Genomic DNA, 24,288 nt, shown 5'->3' on the forward strand with positions numbered 1-24,288 from the left:
AGCACACCTCGACCTCAGTCCAGCTGAACAGCAGAGGCACACAGAGACAGGCAGACATGCAGCCACGTGATCGGCCCACTGAATGACATCATTGCGGAGAATCTGGGACAAAGAGGGTGGAGAGCTGGAGAGCTGGCATGCCGGGTGGATACCAGGCCTCAGCTGCAATATGGATACCCGGCTGATATCGGCTCGAGTGAGGTGGAAGCATCTTGTGCAGCAGAAGCATTCAGCCATTTTGCATCATTTATAATGCATCAGGCGCATCAAGCTCCTGCAAAGAAAAGCCACAGATTTGTATGGCTAGAGAATTTGCTTATATACACCAGGATGTGGCTGTTAGAAGCTGGGTGGTTTTATATTGATCAGCAGTTTGCCACGCCTCAATAATAAATGCATGCAGCCTCTTCTTCATTCCCCTGCATGCATAATATATTTGCTTTGTTTGAACTGGCCCTTTATTCAATAAGCATCACCCTGAGATTCCTGCAGGAAGAAACCCAGTGTGGAAAATGACATTGCAACAAGGCAAGAAAAAATAATCACATATTATTCACAGTCTTAATCACTTCGAGAATAAAATAACAATCCAGTGATGTTCATTGATTGCAAAGCGCTTTAATTCGCCGTTTTAATTATGATAATTTTGTCCAAATTTGAATGCAAAATCAAGACTGGCGTGGTTTAAACAGCGTGACCAAATGCTGGTAGTGAAGGCGTTTTTTTCCTCGGTGCACAGAAGCAAATCCCCTGCCCTGCGTATATAAACGTGATAGCGCCGCCCTCCCATTCAGCAGTTGTTGCATCGACCCCGTTGGGTACACCACGCGACGCAAACACACCGTTTATATAAAAAAGCCTTTTTTCGTCACATATTCTCCTTCTCTTCTCCCTCTTTGAACCTCAAACGAAGAAATGGTAAGTCCACGTTCCTCTTCGGTGCGTCTGGGCCAGTTTTGTGTCGTAGAAATGAAGGTTAAGAGCAGCCGCTTGGCACATAACGCCGCGGAGGCTTTTCCATCTCCAGTTTGATCACCGGACGCGTTTCCACGCGTCTGAAAGGCCATTTCTTGAACGCTGGCTGAGGTTTTTTTAATGTCAGGATGGAAGCGAAGAGCGTGATGTTGCTGTTGAAACGCACATTGGTGTGCAGCAGTTGTGTGATGTGATTGTCATTGTGTGGAGAGAACAATGCACTGACTGGCGTTATTCAGGCTGTTCAAGGCTATCCAATCTGGGTTTCTCTATAAAAGGCTGTCCTTTTTTTTAGTGTTTTTAACAAATTTAACGTGTCAAGACGCTAAAATCGGACACCTTGCAAATACCCAACCCTGGTTCCAAGCAGGGAGGGGCTGGTTGGGTGTGGATGGATGAGGACATTGGATTGCAGCTATCATTTTTAATTCATAGGTTACAGCAGAAAATGTGTTTAATTTCATCCACGATTTAAAAAAAAAAACTGATTGATGCTGCTTCTTTGAACATGACATTAAATATTAAAGGGTTTATTGAAACGATGATTGATTTCACCCTAAAATATAATTTAATTTGGATTTTATGCAAGTTTCCCCTGACATCAAATGACAGAGCAGCGATGGGGGGAGGGGGTCATTTTCCCAAGCATCCGCTGTGATTGTGCATCCTCAAGGCATGAGAGCAAGTGGAATATTCCAGACTGATGGTGTGCACGCGCAAGTGAATTTGCATTCGTGCTTATGCTGGTGAAAGAGGGAGGGGGGGAGGGTGTGTGGGATGAAAAGACGGGAGGACAAAAAAGACTGGAGGAAAGACGAGAACAGCGTCCTGCCTCGGCGGGGGCTGCTGTCAGGCATTTCTGTCCCCTGCCGATTGTGTTGCAGGGAGGTGCCTCCTGCTGCATTGCCGGTTCATCTCAGGCAGGGGGAGCAAGTCAGTGCTCCCAATGTAAAGACACATTAATGTTAAAGTGGCTGTGGTTGATTTCTTAGAAAAGCTGTGAGCGGGTGTGTGAAATTCAAACTAAATGATCGCAGGTAAATAACCTCCCTGTTTTTTCTTTCCACAGCGTGAGTGTATCTCCATCCACGTCGGTCAGGCTGGTGTCCAGATTGGCAATGCCTGCTGGGAGCTTTACTGCCTGGAACATGGGATCCAGCCGGACGGACAGATGCCCAGTGACAAGACTCTTGGAGGAGGAGACGATTCCTTCAACACCTTCTTCAGTGAGACCGGAGCTGGAAAGCACGTCCCCAGAGCTGTTTTTGTGGACCTGGAGCCCACTGTCATCGGTAAACTCTCATTACATATATTTAGATAGTTGTCTCTTGAGTTAATTTGCTCAAACTCTCAACTCATCTTTGATTCAACCTGTCTCCTTAGATGAGGTGCGCACTGGGACCTACCGCCAGCTGTTCCACCCTGAGCAGCTGATCACTGGGAAGGAGGATGCTGCCAACAACTACGCCCGTGGACACTACACCATCGGCAAAGAGATCATTGACCTGGTGCTGGACAGGATCCGCAAACTGGTGGGTACATTCAGAGCAGCTTTTGGTCCTGAATATGAAATAAAAAGACAGAACTGTATCTGATGTGTGATCATTGTGTCTCCCTCTCTATCCTCAGGCTGACCAGTGCACCGGCCTTCAGGGCTTCCTGGTTTTCCACAGCTTCGGAGGTGGCACCGGCTCTGGTTTCACCTCCCTGCTGATGGAGCGTCTGTCTGTGGACTACGGCAAGAAGTCCAAGCTGGAGTTCTCCATCTACCCAGCTCCACAGGTGTCCACCGCTGTGGTGGAGCCCTACAACTCCATCCTGACCACCCACACCACCCTGGAGCACTCTGACTGTGCCTTCATGGTGGACAACGAGGCCATCTACGACATCTGCCGTAGGAACCTCGACATCGAGCGTCCCACTTACACCAACCTGAACAGGTTGATCAGTCAGATTGTGTCCTCCATCACCGCTTCCCTTCGTTTTGATGGTGCCCTCAATGTTGATCTGACAGAGTTCCAGACCAACTTGGTGCCATATCCCCGTATCCACTTCCCTCTGGCCACCTATGCCCCTGTCATCTCTGCCGAGAAGGCTTACCATGAGCAGCTCTCAGTGGCCGAGATCACCAACGCCTGCTTCGAGCCAGCCAATCAGATGGTGAAATGTGACCCTCGCCACGGCAAATACATGGCTTGTTGCCTGCTGTTCCGTGGTGATGTGGTGCCCAAAGATGTGAATGCTGCCATTGCCACCATCAAGACCAAGCGCACCATCCAGTTTGTGGACTGGTGCCCCACTGGTTTCAAGGTTGGCATCAACTACCAGCCGCCCACTGTAGTTCCCGGTGGAGACCTGGCCAAGGTCCAGAGGGCCGTGTGCATGCTGAGCAACACCACTGCTATTGCAGAGGCCTGGGCTCGGCTTGACCACAAGTTTGATCTGATGTACGCTAAGCGTGCCTTTGTTCACTGGTATGTGGGTGAGGGTATGGAGGAGGGAGAGTTCTCCGAGGCCAGAGAGGACATGGCAGCTCTGGAGAAGGATTATGAGGAGGTCGGAGTCGACTCCATTGAGGGTGAGGGAGAGGAGGAAGGAGAGGAGTATTAAAAGGGACATAAAGGCTTTAGTTAAACAAGAAATAATTGATTGCAATGTGTTCCTGAATGCATTACAAACAGAAATGTCTACCAATTACCAGTTTGGCTATGTTCTAAATAAAGTTCCTGTGACATGTGAATTTGTTTGTCTTATTAATTCAATCTAAATATGTTGAGTGCATAATGATCTTGCAAAATATTAAAATTTAGCTGTCCTGTGCAATCAGGTTGGAGACTTAGAACAACAAGAATTTAAATATTCCCTTAAATTATGGATCGTATATATGTAGACAAGGGAAAATTTGTGTTTCTAAAGGCTAATTAAAGTTAGCACGCAAGTTATGGGTCCTTAAATGCAATCCAGTGGTTGCTATTTTTCCATGCAGGGTCTTTGATTTCTGCTGGAAACCTAATTAGTATAAATTAATTTTATGAAACATTAAATGCTAATATCTCATCTGAATTTTGAAGCTATATAAATTCTTTGTATGCATGGCTCAAATATCAGCCTGTAATTTCTACAGGGCATTTTTTAATTTATTTTAACTCCAGGAGGAATGGTAGGAGATAAATACATACACAAAACACATGGATGGGGCCAGCATAGGATTATTAGGGGTGGGATTAAGGAGTCTCATTCTCCTCTTTAGCACAGCTGCTTCATCATTTAGAAAAATATCATCAATCACTATAAAACAATACCACACAACTGTTTTTAGCAAAGTTTAATGGAAAAAACATTCAAATTCAGTTTTATCCAAATGAAAGTACACACTTTTAAAACCAAACATGCTTTAAGTAGGTACAAAAGATCAGAGCACGTCTAAAGTATAATTTCAAGAAATTATTGATTGAAAACCCAAGTAGGACACACTCATGGATTTGTCATTGAGAAAATATGGTTTAAAAAAGTATAAAAAAGACCCCCCAGGTGCCTGTAACTTGCAGATTGCAGTTGCTTGGTTTTGTATTTGGTTGTGTAAGGCTGGCGATGGTTCACACCGGCCTGTCCTGCAGCAGAGGGCAGTCGTCCACAGCTCCACGTCTGTTCAGAAGACCCCAGAACATCGAGGCCACAGAGCAGCTGTGAGCCCGGCTGGGCTGAGGGCCCGCAGACACAACCACGTCTTCCTTCAGGGGCCGGTACGACTTAAAGCGTCTGTTGAGCAAAACACAAAAATCAAGACAGGATGATTAAATTAGATGTGCTTTACAGGCTGGTGATGTTCTAAATCTTTGTTACTTTTCGCAAAATGACATGAAAAGAAAACCCGCTGTGTGACGGTCTGTCTCTCAACAATCCCTGCTCTGTCTGCAGCCGTCAGCCCATTCTTCCCTGAAGAAGACTTTGATACATGTCACAAACATGTCCTTCAATGTCTTAACCTGAATTATGAGATTTTTTTGAGCCACTTGGGGTCAGCGTAAACAAACCATGAACACAGCACTGACACATTACCAGTACTCGGGGCACCCATGCGCAGCCTCTATATACTCGCATTATACGGATATACGCGCCGCTCCTCTGGGGCTAATTTCTTCAAAATGACTCCAAATGCCACCAAAGTTGTCTGGGCGAGTAAATGGTCATATTTAATGCTCCAAATAAGGTCCAGGTTGTAAAAAACGAAAGTTATCCTTTAAGTTGACATGGTGAACTTGTTAGCAAACAGCTTCCTAATTAGACATCAAGCAGAAATGAATTATAATCCATTTGGAATCTTTTAGCTCTGTTTTTGGTCTCAACCAACTCCTAAGTCTGCTCTTCTGTTGAACACCAGGGGGGAGTGAACCAAAACAGTAAAGCTGCTGTGACACAAACAATGAACTGAAACATCTTCACAAGCTCTGTAGAGCAGAAGGAGCTGCAGAATGAGTGATAACCGTCTACAAACTGTGTTTTTCATATTTTTGTGCAACGATGGATCTGCAGGGGGCAGCACAATTTCTATCTCGGGCTTTTGCTGCACAGAAAGTAATTTGTTGTTGTTTTGGGCCATTTCATGGCATCTGTTGACAAAAGCTAAATGTGGAATATCACCAAATTTATCTTAAGGTTCTCTCAGAAAAAAATACCTCTTTAAGTAAATACAACCCTGATTCCAAAAAAGTTGTGACACTGTGTAAAACAAATGAAAACAGAATCTATCATTTGCAAACTGAAGTGTTCCTGAGCTCATGTAGTAACATCCCTTATACAGTCATATGCTCACAAAGTGGTGAACCTCGCTCCATCCTCGCTTTGAACCACTGAGCCTTTCCAGGATGATTCATACCCAATCATGATACTATCACCTGTTACCAATCAACCTGTTCACCTGTGGAATGATCCAAACAGGTGTTTTTGGAGCTTTCCCAGTCTTTAGTTGCTCCTGTTACACCTTGTTTGAAGCATGTTGCTGCATCAAATTCAGAATATTTATCAGATATTTACAAAAATCAATGAAGCTGATGAGGTCAGACATTAAATACAGTGTCTTTGTGCTGTTTTAGGTGGAGTTTATGTCAAAAAGGATTAACAAATTATCACAGTCTGTTTATGTTTCACACAGCGTCCAAACTTTTGGGGGATGGTGGTTGAAAATTAAATAGTGCATAATTCATAAATAAATTATATCCACAAGGAAAGTCAGTTCTTACTTGTAAGAATATGCCACTATTCCTACAGCGAGAACGAATACCAGGACACCCAACACTGTGGCGACAGTGCCAGGAGAGGACAGAGCTGAACCTGAAACAAAGGGCACATTGTGAGTAAGCAGAATAAAGCAGGAATGTGCTCTATTGTCCAACCAAACAATCCAATCTGTGCGCTGCCGTATGGTGGTTCTGTTGCGTACCAATATCGACGTTGACTTTGGCGCTGGTGGCGGCTAAACTGACGTCATTGGCCATCGACACGTTGATGCAGTAGACGCCGGAGTCATTGAAGAAGTGACGCAGCACCAGCTGGCACTCTTTGGAGGGCTCCACCATGTTGCACGCCGTCTGAATCGGCCTCAGACACTCTGCATCCAGGATCACGCTGCACACCTCCTTCGGAAGGCTGGAGAACCAAGACGCTCCAGTGAGTCACACAATAAAACGCTTTGAAAGGAAACAAAATTGCGGATTATTTGATGAGGCGCAGGAGCACTCACCTTCCCTGGCAGGTGACAGTGATATCCAGAACATTTCTGTCCATTTCAGGTGTCGCCATCACAGCGTTGTCCATTTGTACGATCTCCACTTTCTCAATGCCCTCTGATGACAAAGAGGGAGGACGGTCACTGACGGTCACCTCAAAGGTTTTCATGTTGATGAATGCAGCGCTGATGAAGGCTTACTCACCAAACACTTCGATGCCAGTGCAGAAGGAGCCATAACGATAAATGACGCAGTCGTCATCGGAGGGTTTGTCGTCAGCGTCCCTCTTGGCGACCAGGACCACGGCGGCTCGACCTGTCAGCGTCACCGTTCGCTTTGAGTCTGATGAGGACAAACGGCAGCAGGGAGTTGGTGCACTGACGATGGCGCAAAGAACATTATCCTGTATTTACTGAACACGTCTCCTTTAATTCATGTTCTTAAAGCATCATAATGTCCAAATCAAAGGTTTGTGTTCACCAGTGGTGGAACGTAACTAAGAACACTTACTTAAGTACAGCACTTGAGTACAAATTCAAGGTACCTGTGCATACTTGAGTATTTTCATTCCATGCAACTTCATACTTCTGCTCCAACTCAGAGGCAGATATTGTACTCCACCACATCTGTCTGATAGTTTACTAGTGAAAACCATGTATCTCCAGACTGGAAGATTTTGAATTGTGATCCTAAATAAATTGTTTAAAAAGCCTCTTGGATCAGACAAAAACAGGCTATTTCTCTGAGCTCATCGAAGTTTTCTGGAGATACGTGGTTCTCACAGGACAGCCACGCTACAAACATATGATGATCTTATAGAATATGATGCATCGCTGCAGATTAAACCAGCCAACAGTATATAAAGTAGTTCAAATGAGCCCAACCTGAAACATCTGCAGCAGGAATATTAATCCACAAACATCAGATATGATAGAAAAACACTGACAGGAACATTTTACTGCTACATGAACACTTTGAGCACATTTTGCTGATAATAGTACTTTTACTGGATCTGAATACTTCTTCCATCACTGACGTCGGCTCAGTGCGCACTCATGCACGGCATCTCGTGCTCGTTATCATCCCGTGTGACCGCTCGACAGCTTTCCATCAGATATTTGTAGATCCATAAATAAATCAAATGAAATGATAATAATTGAGCTGAGCACTTCCAGCCAGCACGCAAATCAGAATTCAAACGATGAAAGATGAGAGAGCAGTTCAGTTTGAACTCGCTCTGCTTGTTTTACACAGAGGCAAAGCTTTTTTACATCACATTTACATTTCAGGAAGTCCCATCTGGTTCAGTCACTCAGCTGGTGTAAACTCTGCTTGCTGTTATTTCACATGCCATGTGGGGACTGCAGAAAGGATCTTTGGTAAAATTATACTCTAACTACATACAAGCAGCTATTCAAACATCTTACCGGTCGCAGCCTCGCTGTCAGCAGGCAGGTGGTGGCTGGCGAGGGAGGGAGTCTTGTCCACTGTGGGTGCTTCCTGTCCGGGCTGAGTGTTGGAGGCGGTGGAGGCCTCATCCTCAGCGTTGTCCTCCTCTGTGTCTGAAGGAACCATGTTGACATTCAGACCAGTCGCCTTGGTGGAAACCAGTAAGGGGACAGCAGACGCCAGTGCAGGAGCTTTCACTGCACACAGGGAAGCGGCAGCGTTAGGTCAGTGCTTCAAAGGACGTCAGGTGGAGCTGAGACACATGTAAAGATGTTCAAAGGGCGTCCTCATGCACAGTGGTGCCTTGACCTAAAAGCTAACATTAGCATGCTAACCATGTGTCAGTGCTAACATGCTGAAACTAAGCTGGTATATTGCTTGCCATATTCAAAATCTTACTTTTGTGTGTTAGCATGCTAACCTAATTAGCACTAAAAACTCAATCCTACCAACACCCTCTAAAAACATGTTGTTCTGCACAACAACAGACGTGTGAAAGTGCTGCAACGACAGCCTCTGTTCCTGACCTGTGGTGCCCCGGTCAGCAGGGGGACCGGGGGCCTTGGTTGGGGTGTCAACTGGTGGGTCGCAGGCCTTATCTGGGATGACGGCCTGGATCACCACCTGAGGCTTGAATGAGCCGGAGTTGATGTAGGTGTGAGTGACGGTGAGCTCTCTGGATATGAGGGCTCCGCTTTCATCCCCGAAGTCCCAGTTGAAGGTGATGTCTGCGCTGCTGAGGTACTCGCTGGGGTCGTGCAGGGTGATGGTGAATGCAATCGCCCTGTTCTGGATGAAGCGCATGTCTCCGGCCACGATGTCGTTCACTTGGTCCAGGGAGACGGCGAAGGGGATTTGATCTAAGAAGAACATCAGTGTCATCAATAATGCAGTTTATAGCTTTTTGTACGATAATAAGTACTAACTGGAAGGGTTGGGACAGGAAGTAGTTTTATAATGTTTTTTTTTTTATTTCAGGCTTCCATTGTTAGATTCAACATATAATTTAAGACGATTAGTGCCTAATAATTCAGCACAGTGCATATTTAGCAACATGAATCCTCCAGATTTCTTTGCTTTGCATGTGTTGCAGACTTCAATCAGTGATTGAAAATGTAGTATAATGGTGTCCTGTTTGCTTTTTAAAAAAAAATAACATTAATATTCTGTTTTTATTTCTCATTTGCCTGCTTATAGATGATTTCACTCGTTTTAAGGATGAGTTTGATTTGTAACATCAGCGACTGTTTATGGACAATAGCCTCTTGGCTAACTTTCCAGTATTGTTTCATGAATGTGCTCTGACCCTATTAACTAAACCGATAGATAAAATAAACAAATCAGTCATAAATCAGTGTTTTGGCATATGTGGAGGACAACTGTCATGTCTCATCTAGTTCTAGTAAAACATGCTTAATTTATAGATGGATAGATAGATAGATACTTTATTTATCTCCAGGGAGAAATTTGAGAGCTTAGTATAATTAGACAATAGATTTGGCATCATATATATCACCTGCCATTTAATCCGTTCACAGTTAATGGGACTGTAAGGCTCTTCAACCTGCAATATCAGATTTCTTCGGCCACTTGGGGGCAGCATAATCAAGCAGTGAAAACAACACTGACCTCTGAACAGCGGAAAAAAAGCTGAGGGCAGCTGCAGATTTGAATGATAATCCTCTGCAGCTTCTTCACAGCGAATGTGCCCTTTCACACTGTCACTGTGTTTCCATGTGTTCATTTGATTCATTATTTATAAAAAAAATATTGATTATAGACTCTTTGAAACTTATATTTATCATTTTGAAAGTAAAACCAAATTCCTATATGTGTAAAGTTGAGTTTACTAGTATTGTTTAGTCACTCTTGGTTCACAGATCGAGAAATATTAGTTTGCCATAATCATCTTCATGCTTTGCCTTATTTATTAATGGTTGTAGGATGTTATGTTGCGGTGTCAGGAGGTGGAGGGTGTTGCAGTTTTCTCAAGTGGAACAGAAGGTGCAGCCCCCCTCCTCTCTCACTCACCGGTGATGGAGAACTGAGTGGAGGCATATCCCAGGGGAATGAACTTCTCCTTGCTCCTGTAGTGGTAGATGACGATGTCCATGGTGTAGGAGCCCAGCGGGATGTCATCTGTGCCGATGGTCAGGGAGGAGGAGGAGCCGTCCGCCACCTGCCAGTACTGACCTGCCAAAGAGCATCCAGAGCCTGCAGTGAGTCCACATGTGAAGCCTGTTCACTGCAAACATCTATCGACTGCTTCAGTTCAGCCCGTCTAAGAACGTCACCCAGGCCAAACGGTAGTGTACTTCACTGTGCTAGAATTATAACTGAAGCATAGAGAAGTCACTACAAGTACAATTTCATCTTTTGTGTTTCATTTAAAGTTCAACTTACATGTATTAATAATCAATACACTAATTCTGCAATACTTAAAGTAGTATTTCAAAGTACTAAAAAGTGAATTTTATTGTAAGTGTATAGTATATATAGTACTTGAGTACTACATATACTATACAATAAGTACCATAAGTATTTATACTTATATAGTATAAGTAGAAATTGTTCTTAAGTGTAATTTTAAAGAGTGGACTAAATTACAAATACTTTTAATACTAATAGAAAAAAGACATGAAAATAACACTTATTTTCAAGTCCTTAAACACTATTAGCTGCTTAATTAAAGTGTACTTTAATTTCACCTCATTTTCAGTATGTTTCCAACACATTGGTGAGATAATTCAGTTATACTGCAGGTGTGTTTTAAATGCTCATGAATACTGATTTTCACTGGTGGACTTCAGTTCACTTTAAAGTTTGAAAAAAAGTTGTTTAGCAACTATTTGCACACTCACACTCAAGTATTACTCAACTGATGCTCAAGAACTGCTTGAGAACCACTTAAATATACATTGTGTACTTAGTAAATTCTTCAAAAAGTGCAATTTTAATTATTGTTCAAATTAATTATTATTTAATTATTGTGAATATTTTTTTCATTTTTGTACGATGCATTCAAGGTCTGAGCTTGTTTGCTTAAAAAGAAGACGTAAAAGTTAACACAAGTGCACGTGTAAAATGAAGAACAATAAACATCTTACATAGGAATTAATTAAAGTTTTCCACATCTTCACACGACACTTTTAGTAAAATGTCACTGAAGCCTCGTGTCCTCAAGTCAAATCATCTGAATCCCAAAGCTGAAAGTCCTGGATTGTTTGCTTTCAGGATTTTTTTTGACATGTAGGACAAATGATGTGACATAATCTGATCATGTGATAAGACTCATACATAATCCACCCTGGGTCATATTTCAGGTCGTGCCACAAGAAACCCTGTGACCCCCCAGAAAAGACCACTCAGAGACATGTGATGAGACTCGACCGCTCCGCTCACCCCAGGTCTTCCAGACAAACACATAGTTCGGCTTCTTGTCCTTCTTAACTGGCGACCCATCGGGGAAAACAGCCTCCCAGTCTGTGTTCTTGGTTGGGTATACTGGTTCGGACTCATGGTACTTTGTTCCTGCAGCAGGGGAAAGAGCGTCGTGACTGTTCGAGGCAGAAGTGACGACGTTAACATGCAGATGTTTAGCAGGTTTTGTTCATCATGTTGACATGTGTGCTAAAGACAGAGTGTAGCTGAGGAAGAGGCTGAGGAAGAGGAATCAGACAGATTATTTGACCTGATAAAGATTGACCAGGAATCATGTCAGTCCATCCAACAGCTGTTGAGGGACCTCAGTGAACACTAAAGTGATCACCTGATTCGCCATTCCAACCGTGCTGCTGATGGATATTTGGGTCATATTCTTATACTTTGATAAGTTTGATTACACACATATATTCTGCTAATAGTTAGATTACATGCATATGCTTATATTAATGATAATTGATGATTAATGATGATCCTGATATGTTGATCTTATTCATATTTTCTGCTGATGGATTGTGTGACTGAATAATTAACAGAAATTCTACTTCTCCCGGTTAAGTTTTTCCTTTATTATTCATAGAAGTGATGTAGACGAGGAGTGATTCTTTGTGTGCAAAATATATCTGAGGCCAGTGTGACCTAGAACAGGAGGTTTTGAGATAGAGGCCTGGCATGGGAGACATCTCGGGGCCCTCGACTTAAGATAGAACAGGTTAGCGTCAGGGATAAGGTTGTCTCTCTAGATTTGTCCTTGCAAACAGGTTGCTGCGGTGACGTTGGATTCTCGAAGATGACCAAGAGGAAAGAGAGAGAGCGCCCGACGGCAACGAGGAGGAGCCGACGACTGTTTCAGCATTTCCTCATGTTCTGTCTATAAAAATACTACTAGGGAGAGGTACGGTGTCAGACTTCATGAACTGACCCAACTCTGATGTGGATCAGGGAAAGGAAAGTTGAGACCCAGAGCTCTGTTACCTTGCACATTCTACTGATGTTAAAATAAATGCAGATTCTATTGATGTTAGAATAAAACTGCTTTTTTTTGGACTCAACATCTTCTCCTATTGCTTCATTCAAAGAACCCAGAGGACCAGAGAGATTTTTTTACAGACACGTCCTCGACACTGCCATTGTGGTTAAAACATAGTAAGTGTGTATTGTGCAGGGTGTGTGCATCACATTTAACCATTGACTTAATGTGTGTGTGTGTGTGTGTGTGTGCGCGCGCGCATGGTGTGCTACCATTGACGATGCAGTCTTCAGCCCAAACGACGTCTCCGTCGGGCTGCACCTTCTGGTTGTGTGGGAACTCCAGGTCGATGGTGAAGGTCACTTTGGCTCCGGTCAGAGTTGGCGAATCGTTGCCTACGTTGAAAGTCACTCTTCCACCTGGACGAAGGAGACAGGGAACCTTGTATCTTACAAAACCACCATGAACTTTGACCTTTGTTGCATGTCAATTCAAACTCCCCCCATTTCCTCTCACCTCTCGACTGTGACCATCCAACAAAAGTGCCCCAAAAAATAAAGAATTATGATCATTTAAGAATCAACCAACAACAGTAGATGTACCTTTCCAGGAGTCTTTGTATCGGGGGTCTCCATCTTTCCAGATCGGGTACATTTTAGTGTTCCATGACGGGTAGCGAGTGAAACGGTTTTTAGGCTCTGAAATATCAAACATAAACACATTATATTGAAAACACATGAGCTCCATACACACATTTTTCAGCAGTGCAAACGTTTCCTAATAACTTCCAAACTTTTTCTTGGACGATCTGTGTAATTTTGTTCTAATTATATGGATCATGGAGGCGACGTTCAATTGGTGTGCCTCAAATTAATCAATTAATTTCAATGAACTCTAAATCTGAAGAGTCTGCAATGCAATTCATACATATAAGGACAATCAAGAGTCCAGCAAAAAAACAAAAGTAAATGAATATTTATTTGGGTTCAACTTCATATTTTGCTTGATTTATTACCGTCGTCATCATTCTGTCGAAGATATTTCCTCAGAATTACATAAAACAAAGAATGAGAACTGCTTGAATCTGTGACTGAACTCATAAAAAGACTTTCAGTGACGTGTTCTAAACAAAGCTGCATTTCTAGAATTCAAACTTCATTTATTTTACATATTTCTATATACTTTTATGTCACAAGGTAAATGTGACTGAAGGTGCCCACCAAAGCCTTCGTCCCTTCAATCCCCCTCATGTGATGCTCAGCTGAGCATGTGCAGGCTGCTGTGTGTGTGTGTGTGCATGATTTTATCACAGATTAACGCCACAGAGCTGAATTGGGATTAAACATACGGGCAGACAACAAAGATAATCAGCAGCTGGATCAGACCTTTGGCTGATTCTGATTCCTTCTGGACTGTTTCAGAGTCATCAGTCTCCTTTTCTGGTTGAACTTGATGCTAAATTGTGAAAGTTGATTTGTAGGATGAAAGATTTGCACGAGCAGCTGGAAAAACGACTCGCTGTGCAAATCTGATGTCAAATGTAAAGTAAAGACAGACTTCAAACAATGCTTAGAACCTATGCTATATAAATGTATCCTTTAACTTAAGAATAAAAGGATTCAGATGAATAGCGCTCTGCTTTAAAAAGGTCACATTCGTCGTTTCCATTCGTGCATGGTCGAGTAAAGAGGCCGTGGGAAAAAACATGAAACTGGATCTTGAACTAGATTCGAAATTTACAGTAAAAACTGGATTTACTTGCACATAAGGACAGAAAATTATGCGGATAAAACCAGAATTGATTTGATCAGAATCAGTTACGCAGATTTTGACCTTTTTTAGAGCACAGTTATAACCTGAATCCAAACCAGTCGGGACGCTGCGTGAAACATAAATAACACATTGTCAGGTGACACATTTTACGAGTCCAGGTATTAATCTCCTTCATCCAATCATGTGTTGACAAAGTGTTGAACCTCGCTCCATCCTCGCTGTGAACCACTGAGCCTTTCAATCATGATACTCTCACCTGTTACCAATCAACCTGTTTACCTGTGGAATGATCCAAACAGGTGTTTTTGGAGCGTTCCACATCTTTCTCAGTCTTTAGTTGCTCCTGTCCCAACGTGTTTGAAACATGTTGCTGCATCAGATTCAGAATATTTATCAGATATTTACAACAATCAATGAAGCTGATGAGTAAGAACATTAAATATATTGTCTTTGTGCTGTTTTCAGGTGAGTTTATGTAAAAAAAAGATTAACAAGTTATCACATTCTGTATAATTTATGTTTCACACAGCGTCCCATAGCCGTACGTGGCCTCACTAAAACCAAACTCTGATTAATATTTGATTACTAAAAATACTTAAATTTGGCAATTTAGTGAATATTGTCTAAAAATAAAGTAACTGATGAAGGATGAAGACAGAATGTCTGTCGTTATGACTCTGTAATGTTGTCGGTACGTTTACCCAAATACTGAACTTCCTGGAGGTATTTCCGTTTTCTCCTATTTTATAGTGTAGTATAGTCAAGTGTTTATAGTGATCTCCATCTTCACCAAATGGTACTTACACACTTTGTTAGCATGAATAAAGATAGAAGACGTCTAAAGCTGCAGCCTCGTGTTATTGCATTAAAAGAATAGCATCCACCTAAAATTGAGCATGAAAATGATTTTTCTGTACTTACTTGCTGCAGTGTGTGAAGCTGCAGCCAGCAACACCAGCAGAACAACAGACGTCCGCATCGTCAGCCCACCTCCTCTTCACGAAATATCCCTTTTGTGAGCAGTAGGCAACAGAAAACGGGCTTTATAAACTCTGTGTTTGACCTCACATAGTGGAAGAAACGCCTCCCTCCGCGTGGAGACCCTCCTCCGGCCAGATTTAGGGGCACCTGGACTCATTGTGATTTGTGTATTTACAGTAAAAGCACGTCTCAGGGATTACAGTGGCGCATACAGTAGAGAAGAAAGCTCCACATAATCACATTAGACCTGCAAAAGATTCTTTTGCTGCCTGACAACAGATCACGAGACACGCTCGTGCACATAAATCAAACAAAACAAATAACTTTCAAATAAACAGATAAGAACAGTCAGCGGTGGAACATAAGTAGTACATCTGCTCAAGTTCTGTACTAAAATATTTCCATTTTATTTGTAAATTACATACAAAAATAAATGATAATATAATTTACGATGCATTGTTATAGACTAAATTACTCAACAGTTTCTGTAAATAAGACAAATTTATCTCAACCATCACCAGATAAAACACACAAAAGGTGCTTCCACATTAATGCATCAGTATTAATAATCAAATAATACAAAAAAAAATAATAATTTAGCTGTTAATATTTCTTTTACTTCCACTTTGAATGCAGAAATTGTTTTTACATCACTCTATTGGTACTTTTGCTTAAACAAGAAACTAAAATACATAGTATTGCAGGGTTGTACGTGTATCTGTAACGAGGCTTTTTCAGCAGGAAAGTTAATATTTTACAGTGATACAACCTCAATTATTAATTTATGTTGGCATCACTATAAAAAGTCTTTTCTCGTGCTGTTTTCATAGATATCGTGAGGCCTCTGCCAGAATAATAAAAACACATATCAATTTGACTGTTTAAGGCCAAGTGCAATATGACGGGATCATATTTAGGTCATGGGGGTTACATTATCATGATTTTTTTGGGTCTCGGGTGCAACTTCCACAAAGCACGTGCTTTCAAACACAATGTGAACAGTCACTTAAATCTCTGCCAAAATCACCTGACCCATTTTGGGCTGCCTGTCTAATTATTCCGAATTATGTGTGGATTTACTCTGAAATTCATGTCGCTGCTGATGATTATCTGCCATCGAATCGACGTCACACAAAACTCTTTATATTGGTAGAAGGTGCATTCGCTGAAAATGGACTGTACTTAAATATGATGAATTATCATGTGTGAAATATTAAAGTATAGCAGGAAGTTGTTCGTTTCTGTGTCTGTAGAACAACAGGCCACACAGTCTGCTGACAGGGGCTGTGCTTGGAGAACAAAAATGGGAGGAATGCAATGTTAATGAGGATTATTGAAGCACTTGTGACTCCCTAAATTCATCCGGCTTTGTCCTTCTGCTGTAAAGTAACTTTGTTGAAAGATTTTTTGTCTCCATATCATATGCCAAACTGTGACACTGTTTAAACCTCTTTTTAAACAATGTCAGCATTCACAGCAAATCCTTCTCGAGCCTGTTTCATCTGCCGTCACCATGAACCCTGTAACTCCCTTCAGGCCTTGGCATGTATGCGCAGACCCACATGAGGATAATAATGCAACATATAGTTCGTGCTAAGCTAAGCTAACTGGCCGCTGGCTGCAGCCTCATATTTACTGCGAAGACATGAGAGTCATCTTCTCATCTAACCTGGCTGCAGTTCCTAAAATGACAAAATGTTCGTTCTAAATGGTAGCTTTGAAGTGAGAAATAAAGGTTTATTTCACCTAGTGTAGGTGTAAGATATCATAGCGATAAAAAAAGGAAAAAATGTACATACTCAGACATCCCAAAATATCCCTAAGTATACAGGTATCCATACACACAGGCACTCTTGTTACACATACTGACTTTCATAAGTCACAGAAATGAGGAAAAAGCACATTTTAATTTGTGGATAAACCCTCATCTTTCTATTGCGTCTGATTGCAACATGATGCCCCATGAGTTAGATTCAGCACCTTGTTGCCTAGCAACAAGAATGTGGATCATCCTGCTACCATTATCTTTTCTTCTCCAAAGAGCCACAGTAAGAAATATCATGAAATCTAACATTAAGATGAATACTTTATGTACAGTGTGCCACCACATGTCTAACATTGCATTTGGAAATTACATTGATTGCCTTGTAATAATAAGAAAATCTTGTTTTATTTTAGTTTTTTAAATAAAATTATTAGTATGCATCTGCATCTTTTGTAGTATTCTGAGAAATGAACGCCTTGGTGGACAGTAAACTATTAAATTTATTAATTATTACTTATAAAAATGCAGTTTCTGTGCCATATCTAACCAGAAGTGCAAAAAGTAGTAACATACAGATGTAATATATAGAATAAACAGTAAGGGGGTAGATATGAATATGCTAAGATATATATGGTATGAATAGTATGGACATGTGCAGCTGTTACAGTTGACAAAATAGTAGGTATAAGTACAAGTAATGATATATAATATACAGAATAAACAGTTAGATGTATGATATGAATACAGTGTATACAGAAGACAGTGTCGTGAGATTGTAAGTAGTAATTAATTTGTAAAGGAGTATTTTTGCATCGTTGCATTGGTAATTAATCCTTGTAAATGTTGAGAAACCGTTTATCCACACGCATGCAGTGTATCAGTCTGTCCAGCAGGCGGCGCTGTGAAATACCGGCGTTCGTGTGGCGCTGTTCAGAAGTAAAGCGGCTCCAGTTTGATTGGAGGAAGTAATACATCAACAAAGAAAGATGGCCGAAGTGATAGAGCTGCAGAAGCTGAAGGTTGGTAGAGCCTTAAATATGTATTTAATACACACATTAGGTACATTTATTATTAACTATTGTGTTGTAGCCGTTGTTAGTGACAATACCAGAGAGCGGGCTTACGGATAACTGAAAGATTTGAAGAGCAAAATGTTTCCACTGGCTGTGAAGGCTAATAACAAGCGTGTGCTCACGTTGCTCATTCACCGGCGAAGCTAGCCAAACCGACCATACCGAGATAGGTTTCATAGCTAACGTTAGATTAGTAGGCAGCTGGGGATTCGTTTAAGTCAGCATGTAAAGGTGTAATGTTGAATTTAAACCGCAAATGTAGCTGTCGTTGTTAGATACAAAGCGTCCCGCCATGTAAATTAGCGTTACTGGTAACCAAGTGTTTGACCACCATATATCTCAATCACCAAAGACGCAAACAAGCTATGAAGTCGATTGACACAGGTAACTCTAGTTGGACTCATTAAAATGTACTAGCTGCTGCTAGTTTATGTTCCTGATGTTTTTCTTTTTTGTTTTGAGTTTCTCACGAAGACTAGATCATTACTTTTATTTTGTAAGGGCAAAAAAGAAAATTGTATGTTGCTCCACGAAACACTCTCAAACCGGAAGATGAGAAATTCCGGATAAATCAGATCAGCAGGTTTGGCTGTTCAGTTCTCACATGCTTAATTAGTGATATCGAGAATTATTGGTCATCGGTTAATCTGCATTCTGAACATTGATGAACAATAGATGTAATATTCTGTCTAATGTTTAAGCCCAAAGGTTCTTAACTAGAGAAGTTTTCTAAACAGGATGTCATGTATGGACTTCTGGAACTGGATATTAATAACAAAGATGACTTTCTGGTTAATCACATAATTATTCCTGGAAAATTTTATGTACACAAATCCAAGTATATAAAAGTGAAACCTAGAGTCAGTCTATTTCTTAATGACTTTCTTTCTTACACGAGAGCCCTTAAAGTCGAGAAAGATAAAAATTCAATGGAACTGGGATAATGGAAGATTATACTTACAAAAAAGTTCCTTCAAATTTGATTTTAGTTTGAGTTTTGGTTTTTAATACTATATGAATATCTGTTTTGCTTTGTACTTTTTATTGTGTCTTGTATGCACCTGATCCTTTTGGTATAATGACAAGATCTTAAAGCGATGATGTTTGTATCTGAGAAATTGTTCAATGAATAATAGAAATAATTAAAAGAAACTCAGTTGATCTTATAATTCTCGTTAGCCAAACGTTAAAACCCTGTCTGTTGCCCCATTCACGAGCTGTGTGGAACAGTGCATGTCCTTAAGCAAGGTTCAGAAATGGTACTTGTTGCATTAAAAGGTAAGCGTCCGTTTCTCTTGTGTTAGCTTGCTGAACTGAGGCAGGAGTGTGAGGCCCGAGGTCTGGACACCAAGGGAAACAAAGGAGAGCTCATTGCCCGACTGCAAGCCTATCTGGAGGAGCACGGTGAGGCGAAACTCCCTTCACATTGTGACTCACTTTACACATGAATAAATATGTGGGTGGGTGGACTGTAATCAGAGACAAAGCTGCAACAACAGTTCTGGTTGTGGACTTGATGGTATTTCTTGAATTATAATGAGGCTGTGTCCTCTTCATTTTTCATGTCTTATGTATCTTTATTGTGATAAACTCACTGATCTCTCCCTATGGATCTCTTACTTTCTGCTCTCTGGTGGTGGGAAATGTCTTTATCCCATAATCCAAACAACAGAGGAAGATGTGGATGTGGATGATGTACTGGCAGAGGATACAGAGGTAATGTTATTGTTGATGTTTCATGATATGAGCTCTTCTCATTAGTCTGTTTTGTGAGGTCATAATAAATGTTTCCATTTTCCTTTTAGGACTTCCCTAAAGTTGAGAGTGCCAACAATGTAAAAGTCCACAAGGAGTCTGAGCCTACTGAAGACGAGAAGTAAGTTTATTGTCACATGTTAGATACTTGATACATGGTACTTTTCAACAAACAAAATATTCAATAAGAAGTAGGACTCTCAGAGAGCACAGACCTCCACTGAGGCCAATAGTCCTCTCTTCTATGTTATGCAGATCTATATATGTTTGCATATATTTCCAAAACATCAGAATTTAGTCAAAATATGGTTGTGCCAAGTTGAAGCCTCATCATGAAAATATTATCGAGTACATGTGTACAAATATCAAATGTTTAGACTGAAATAACACCACGATCTCGGCAGCTTTATCAAAATCTGTTGTTATGAAAAAAAGGGGTCAAATATGCTAATTATCAAATTTAAAATTGCAAATAGAAGAAAAATTTGTAAGCAAACTCACATTAAGTAGCTTAATATTTACACACGCGGTGAAATGATTGTATCTGTCATACACTGTAGACGACATCATGTTAAACCGCAAATATAACAGATATCAAATGCTGAAACAACAGAACAAAGATACATTAACACTCAGGAACATCATCTATCACACTCATTATACAGGAATGCTGATCACAGAAATAATTTAGTAATTAGAGTTGCATGATATATGTGTATTTATGTTTCCGTAGCCACCACCTTAGCAGTCATGGGTGCTTTCTGCATGAAGTTTAAGCACCTACATATGTTGGCTACCCAGAAGGATTACTGGTACCCATGATGGTGGACTGTGATATGTAGTCATCATATTTCTACAGTTGGCTGTGTTTTGTCACTGTTGAGCTTCACTGCCATCTACTGGATTTTAAGAAATATGGCTTTTATTCCAACAAGGAACACAGCTCTCGCAGATTTAATGAAAGTGCCAAATAATTGGTGTGTCCACACTGGGATTCAGATCTGCTCCAAAATGAAATGGATTCTCCCTTTGCCCGTGCTACAGCCTTCCACCAGGTTTCATGACAATTAGGCCAGTAGTTTATCCGTGATCCTGCTGACAAACAGACAAACAAACCGACAAACTGGACTGAAAACATAACCTCTTTGGCAGATATAGTTGTTTCCCAAAACGTCACACTGCTCCTTTCATTTGTCTTTATGTCACCACTATGAGTTATATCCTCAAACAGGGGGCTGGGGCAGATGTTAGGTTCATGTTAAGCCTAATGTGCGTAGTGATCAGGCTTGGTGTAGAAATGGTCGGATCCTAAACAAGGTTTATTAATGGGACACTATTTTTACCACTGAGATGTAATCAGTCTTTGCTCACTCCACTTCTTTATATGTTCTTCCTCCAGACATCCTGAAAAGAAGGTGGTGAAGATAACTCCTCCATCATCTGCTAGTGAAGTATGTATGACATGTTTTTGCATTCACCAGTAATTTGAGTGGAAGCTCTTAATCTGTGAATTTCAATATAAAGATCACCGTCACATGTGGAAACGCTACACAGTAACAGTGTGAAACCAGAAACCTCCATAATACTACAGATTCAGTCATGTTTGCAAATATTCATGAGCAGAAACTCCGGCAGCAGCATGTGTTCTGATGTAAAATGTCACCTCTTGTCGAGCAGAGACTACAGAAGAGGGCTGAGCGCTTCAACCTGCCTGCATCAGCTGAAAGCAAAAAGGCCATACGTGCAGCGAGGTAGACTTCACCCTTCTCAGACTGTCTTTTAAAAGATATTTCCAGTTTATTACAATTTGGATTTTATTTCTGTAGCTTTGGCTAAGAGCAACAGTGACGTTGTACTCACCGAGGTTATTCCTGAGATGAGCTAAACTTTAATCAGAAAACAAAGGTGAGGGGTCAGACAGTTGTTAGCGTTCACCACTGTTTACAAACTGACTTCCTGGTTCAATTCTGACGTACCATGTTACTGCAGTTGCACATGCACACATTTCTCCAGCACAGTGAAAGATTCTTTACGACACATGCAGCAAATTTTTCACACAGTTCTGTTGATGAACGCATCTTTTGGCGCTTTCACGGCACAGAACAGATGTACAATCAGTGATTAGAGCCGTTTCTTTCAGTCTTCTCATTTCCTCACTCTCTAAATTTGAACCAAGCTATATTTTGAAGACGCTAAACAAACATCTTCATGTTGTGTATTGATGCCAGTATGTACAGTATATACACCGACCTGAGATCTAAACACAGTGTGAGCCGCGCTACCTCCAGAAGTGTTCAGACAGATTCGATCACAGTCTGAGCCTTTACATCTTGCATTAACATAGGTTTATCCTTATCTGGATAATGTGTCTATTTTGACACCAGGTGTAAGCGGGGTGTCAGTGCCCCACAGGAACCAACATGACCAGAACAGGCACTCCCGCACTAATTTCTCAACAATATGTCTTCTAACAGGTTTATGACGGCTAATAATTAAAACTGTAGCTCCAGCATGTAAAAATATCACTACATTCACTTCACATTCATTTAATAACTGAGCGTGACATATATAGAAAAAACACAGAAAGTAAATCCATCCCTTCCCTGAGAAAAGCCCAGAGCAGAAAGAGGAAGTAAGGCCAGCAGAAGTGCAGCACATGCACTTAGTAAAAAAGGAAAGTGTCTGTATTCTACATTGTGGTATATAATTGATGAGTCCACTGTCATAACTGATATAAGTGATGGCCAAAACTCCCTGAAAATAATATCCAAGTTGGTATAAATTGGACTTATATTTTGAGTAAATGTCAAACTCCACTGCAGTGTTGAAATGATTATTCTCCTTTTCTTCAGGTTTGGCTCACTGACCGAAGCTTCCAGTCCCTCTCCAGGTCTGTTACGTTCTCTAACTGGTCTGGCTTTCTGTGTTCTCAGTGGAGCAAAAGTGAATGTGCAAAGACCTCGGGTTGAAGTGTGATGTTAAAATGATTACTTACAGGAGAATCGTTTATTTGCAACATTGGGGCGATCTTCTGCACACTGATATAAACAACATTTACCACACAGCTGGACTGACTCTGACTGAAACTACAAGAAATGGCTGCAGCTGAAAAGTTGATCCAGTTTTATAACTGTGACAGAATTTATACACCCTGCGCCTCCAACTCCTCCACCAGCTCCTGTGCTGTTGTCTTGGGGTTCAGTTGAACCTTTCAGGCCAACGATTTAGTGTTTGTGTGGCTCCAAGGTTTTTATACCTGCGTACAGTGTTTTGCATCAGATGCTTGTGGAGGGCCACGAGTGTGGTGATTATTTTGAAATGATTGCATGTGGAAATAAAGTAGAAGTAACAACTTCATAAATCACGGTGCTATGAAAACATCTCTTGCTGTTTCCTGCTTCTCACCACACACTTTTATTTACTTGTCCCCCAAACAGGTGTTGTTGCAAACAGTAAAGCCGCTGTAAGTGTTCATCCATCATTTAGTCGGCACATTTCTCCATTCCCCCGTTAATGAGATAAAGTTAACGGGAATGTTTTTGTGCTGTATAAAGGTGAACATTGATCAGCTGAAGAAGAGAGCAGAAAGATTCGGCATGAACGTTTCATCCGTTTCACAGAAGGTGACTATGAACTTGAGCACATGCAGGAATTTGTGGTGTAATTTCACCTATTGAGCTGACATTCTTCTGCGGTTCTTTGTTTAGATAAGTGTCCCGCCCTCCTGGAGTTTACATTTGGCATGAAAGTGATTTTGTGTTTTTTCAGATTGAAGAGGATGAAAAGCTGAAAAAGAGGAAGGAGAGGTTTGGGGCCTTAACAAGTGCAGGTTCAGCTGGTGCAGCTGATATTGAGGTGTGTTTTCTTTGCATTCCTTCTGTTGTTGTTATGGTTTGACCGGGGGGGTGTGCTACATAGCAAGAAGATGGGTATCACGATGGCGGTCATCAGCTTTCTGTATTATTTTCTGCATCACCAGCTGATTACTCGTAGGTTCACAACCGGATGCATACAGTTTGGTAATTACACAGCTGTGTTCAGTGACATCACTGATACAGGTGGACGGTAGAGGTCAGTCGTGTTTGATCACTGTGCAGTAAAAAGGCCGGAGAGAGACTGAGCACTAATGTTTGTCTTCTGTTTTTCTGCAGGCGAAGAAACTGAAGCGTGCTGAAAGATTTGGAAATGTCTGAATGATGTTTTAGAGCCTGTCTTTTTTTTTGTTGTTATTGTTGTTGTTTTCTTTTCTTTTTTTTTTTTGTAAAGCATTTTCATGACTGCACAAACGATTCCAGAAGACAACTAACAGGATTAACATTTTGTGATTTAAAATAAATTGTTTTCAACTTTTTGATATCTGCTTCATTTGATTCTTTTTTT

The 24,288-nt window shown here is 41.1% G+C and overlaps 3 protein-coding genes across 3 annotated transcripts; 2 read left to right on the forward strand and 1 right to left on the reverse strand.

Moving 5' to 3' along the window:
* Positions 1-802: 802 nt before the first annotated feature.
* On the forward strand, positions 803-3,674 carry tuba1c (tubulin, alpha 1c). Its single transcript, XM_041945298.1, has 4 exons — positions 803-918; positions 2,045-2,267; positions 2,359-2,507; positions 2,605-3,674. Exons 1-4 carry the CDS (start codon positions 916-918, stop codon positions 3,583-3,585), a joined length of 1,356 nt encoding a protein of 451 aa, XP_041801232.1. The 5' UTR covers positions 803-915; the 3' UTR covers positions 3,586-3,674.
* An 897-nt stretch (positions 3,675-4,571) lies between these two features.
* Positions 4,572-15,345, reverse strand: pmelb (premelanosome protein b). The gene is made up of 12 exons (XM_041945295.1): positions 15,256-15,345; positions 13,164-13,259; positions 12,834-12,980; positions 11,553-11,681; positions 10,182-10,343; positions 8,678-9,010; positions 8,129-8,347; positions 6,906-7,043; positions 6,716-6,818; positions 6,416-6,621; positions 6,216-6,306; positions 4,572-4,734 (listed from the first exon to the last, which is right to left on the reverse strand). The coding sequence occupies exons 1-12, from the start codon at positions 15,311-15,313 to the stop codon at positions 4,572-4,574; spliced, it is 1,845 nt and encodes a 614-aa protein (XP_041801229.1). The 5' UTR covers positions 15,314-15,345.
* A 2,703-nt stretch (positions 15,346-18,048) lies between these two features.
* On the forward strand, positions 18,049-24,262 carry LOC121612428 (SAP domain containing ribonucleoprotein). The gene is made up of 11 exons (XM_041945307.1): positions 18,049-18,099; positions 19,458-19,557; positions 19,826-19,869; positions 19,959-20,029; positions 21,308-21,359; positions 21,586-21,659; positions 22,761-22,798; positions 23,346-23,371; positions 23,463-23,531; positions 23,677-23,763; positions 24,060-24,262. The coding sequence occupies exons 1-11, from the start codon at positions 18,067-18,069 to the stop codon at positions 24,099-24,101; spliced, it is 636 nt and encodes a 211-aa protein (XP_041801241.1). The 5' UTR covers positions 18,049-18,066; the 3' UTR covers positions 24,102-24,262.
* The last annotated feature ends 26 nt before the right edge of the window (positions 24,263-24,288 follow it).

Source organism: Chelmon rostratus, chromosome 10 (assembly GCF_017976325.1).
Source record: "Chelmon rostratus isolate fCheRos1 chromosome 10, fCheRos1.pri, whole genome shotgun sequence".
NCBI lineage: Eukaryota > Metazoa > Chordata > Actinopteri > Chaetodontiformes > Chaetodontidae > Chelmon > Chelmon rostratus.

Coding starts and splice junctions, on each gene's coding strand:
- tuba1c (XM_041945298.1), top strand. Junction 2,268..2,358: donor CCTGGAGCCCACTGTCATCG/GTAAACTCTCAT, acceptor CTGTCTCCTTAG/ATGAGGTGCGCACTGGGACC. Junction 2,508..2,604: donor TGGACAGGATCCGCAAACTG/GTGGGTACATTC, acceptor CTCTATCCTCAG/GCTGACCAGTGCACCGGCCT.
- LOC121612428 (XM_041945307.1), top strand. CDS start 18,067: ATGGCCGAAGTGATAGAGCTGCAGAAGCTGAAG. Junction 18,100..19,457: donor TAGAGCTGCAGAAGCTGAAG/GTTGGTAGAGCC, acceptor CTCTTGTGTTAG/CTTGCTGAACTGAGGCAGGA. Junction 23,532..23,676: donor TTTCATCCGTTTCACAGAAG/GTGACTATGAAC, acceptor GTGTTTTTTCAG/ATTGAAGAGGATGAAAAGCT.
- pmelb (XM_041945295.1), bottom strand. CDS start 15,313: ATGCGGACGTCTGTTGTTCTGCTGGTGTTGCTGGCTGCAGCTTCACAC. Junction 13,260..15,255: donor AGCTTCACACACTGCAGCAA/GTAAGTACAGAA, acceptor TTGATATTTCAG/AGCCTAAAAACCGTTTCACT. Junction 8,348..8,677: donor TGCTGACCGGGGCACCACAG/GTCAGGAACAGA, acceptor CCCTGTGTGCAG/TGAAAGCTCCTGCACTGGCG.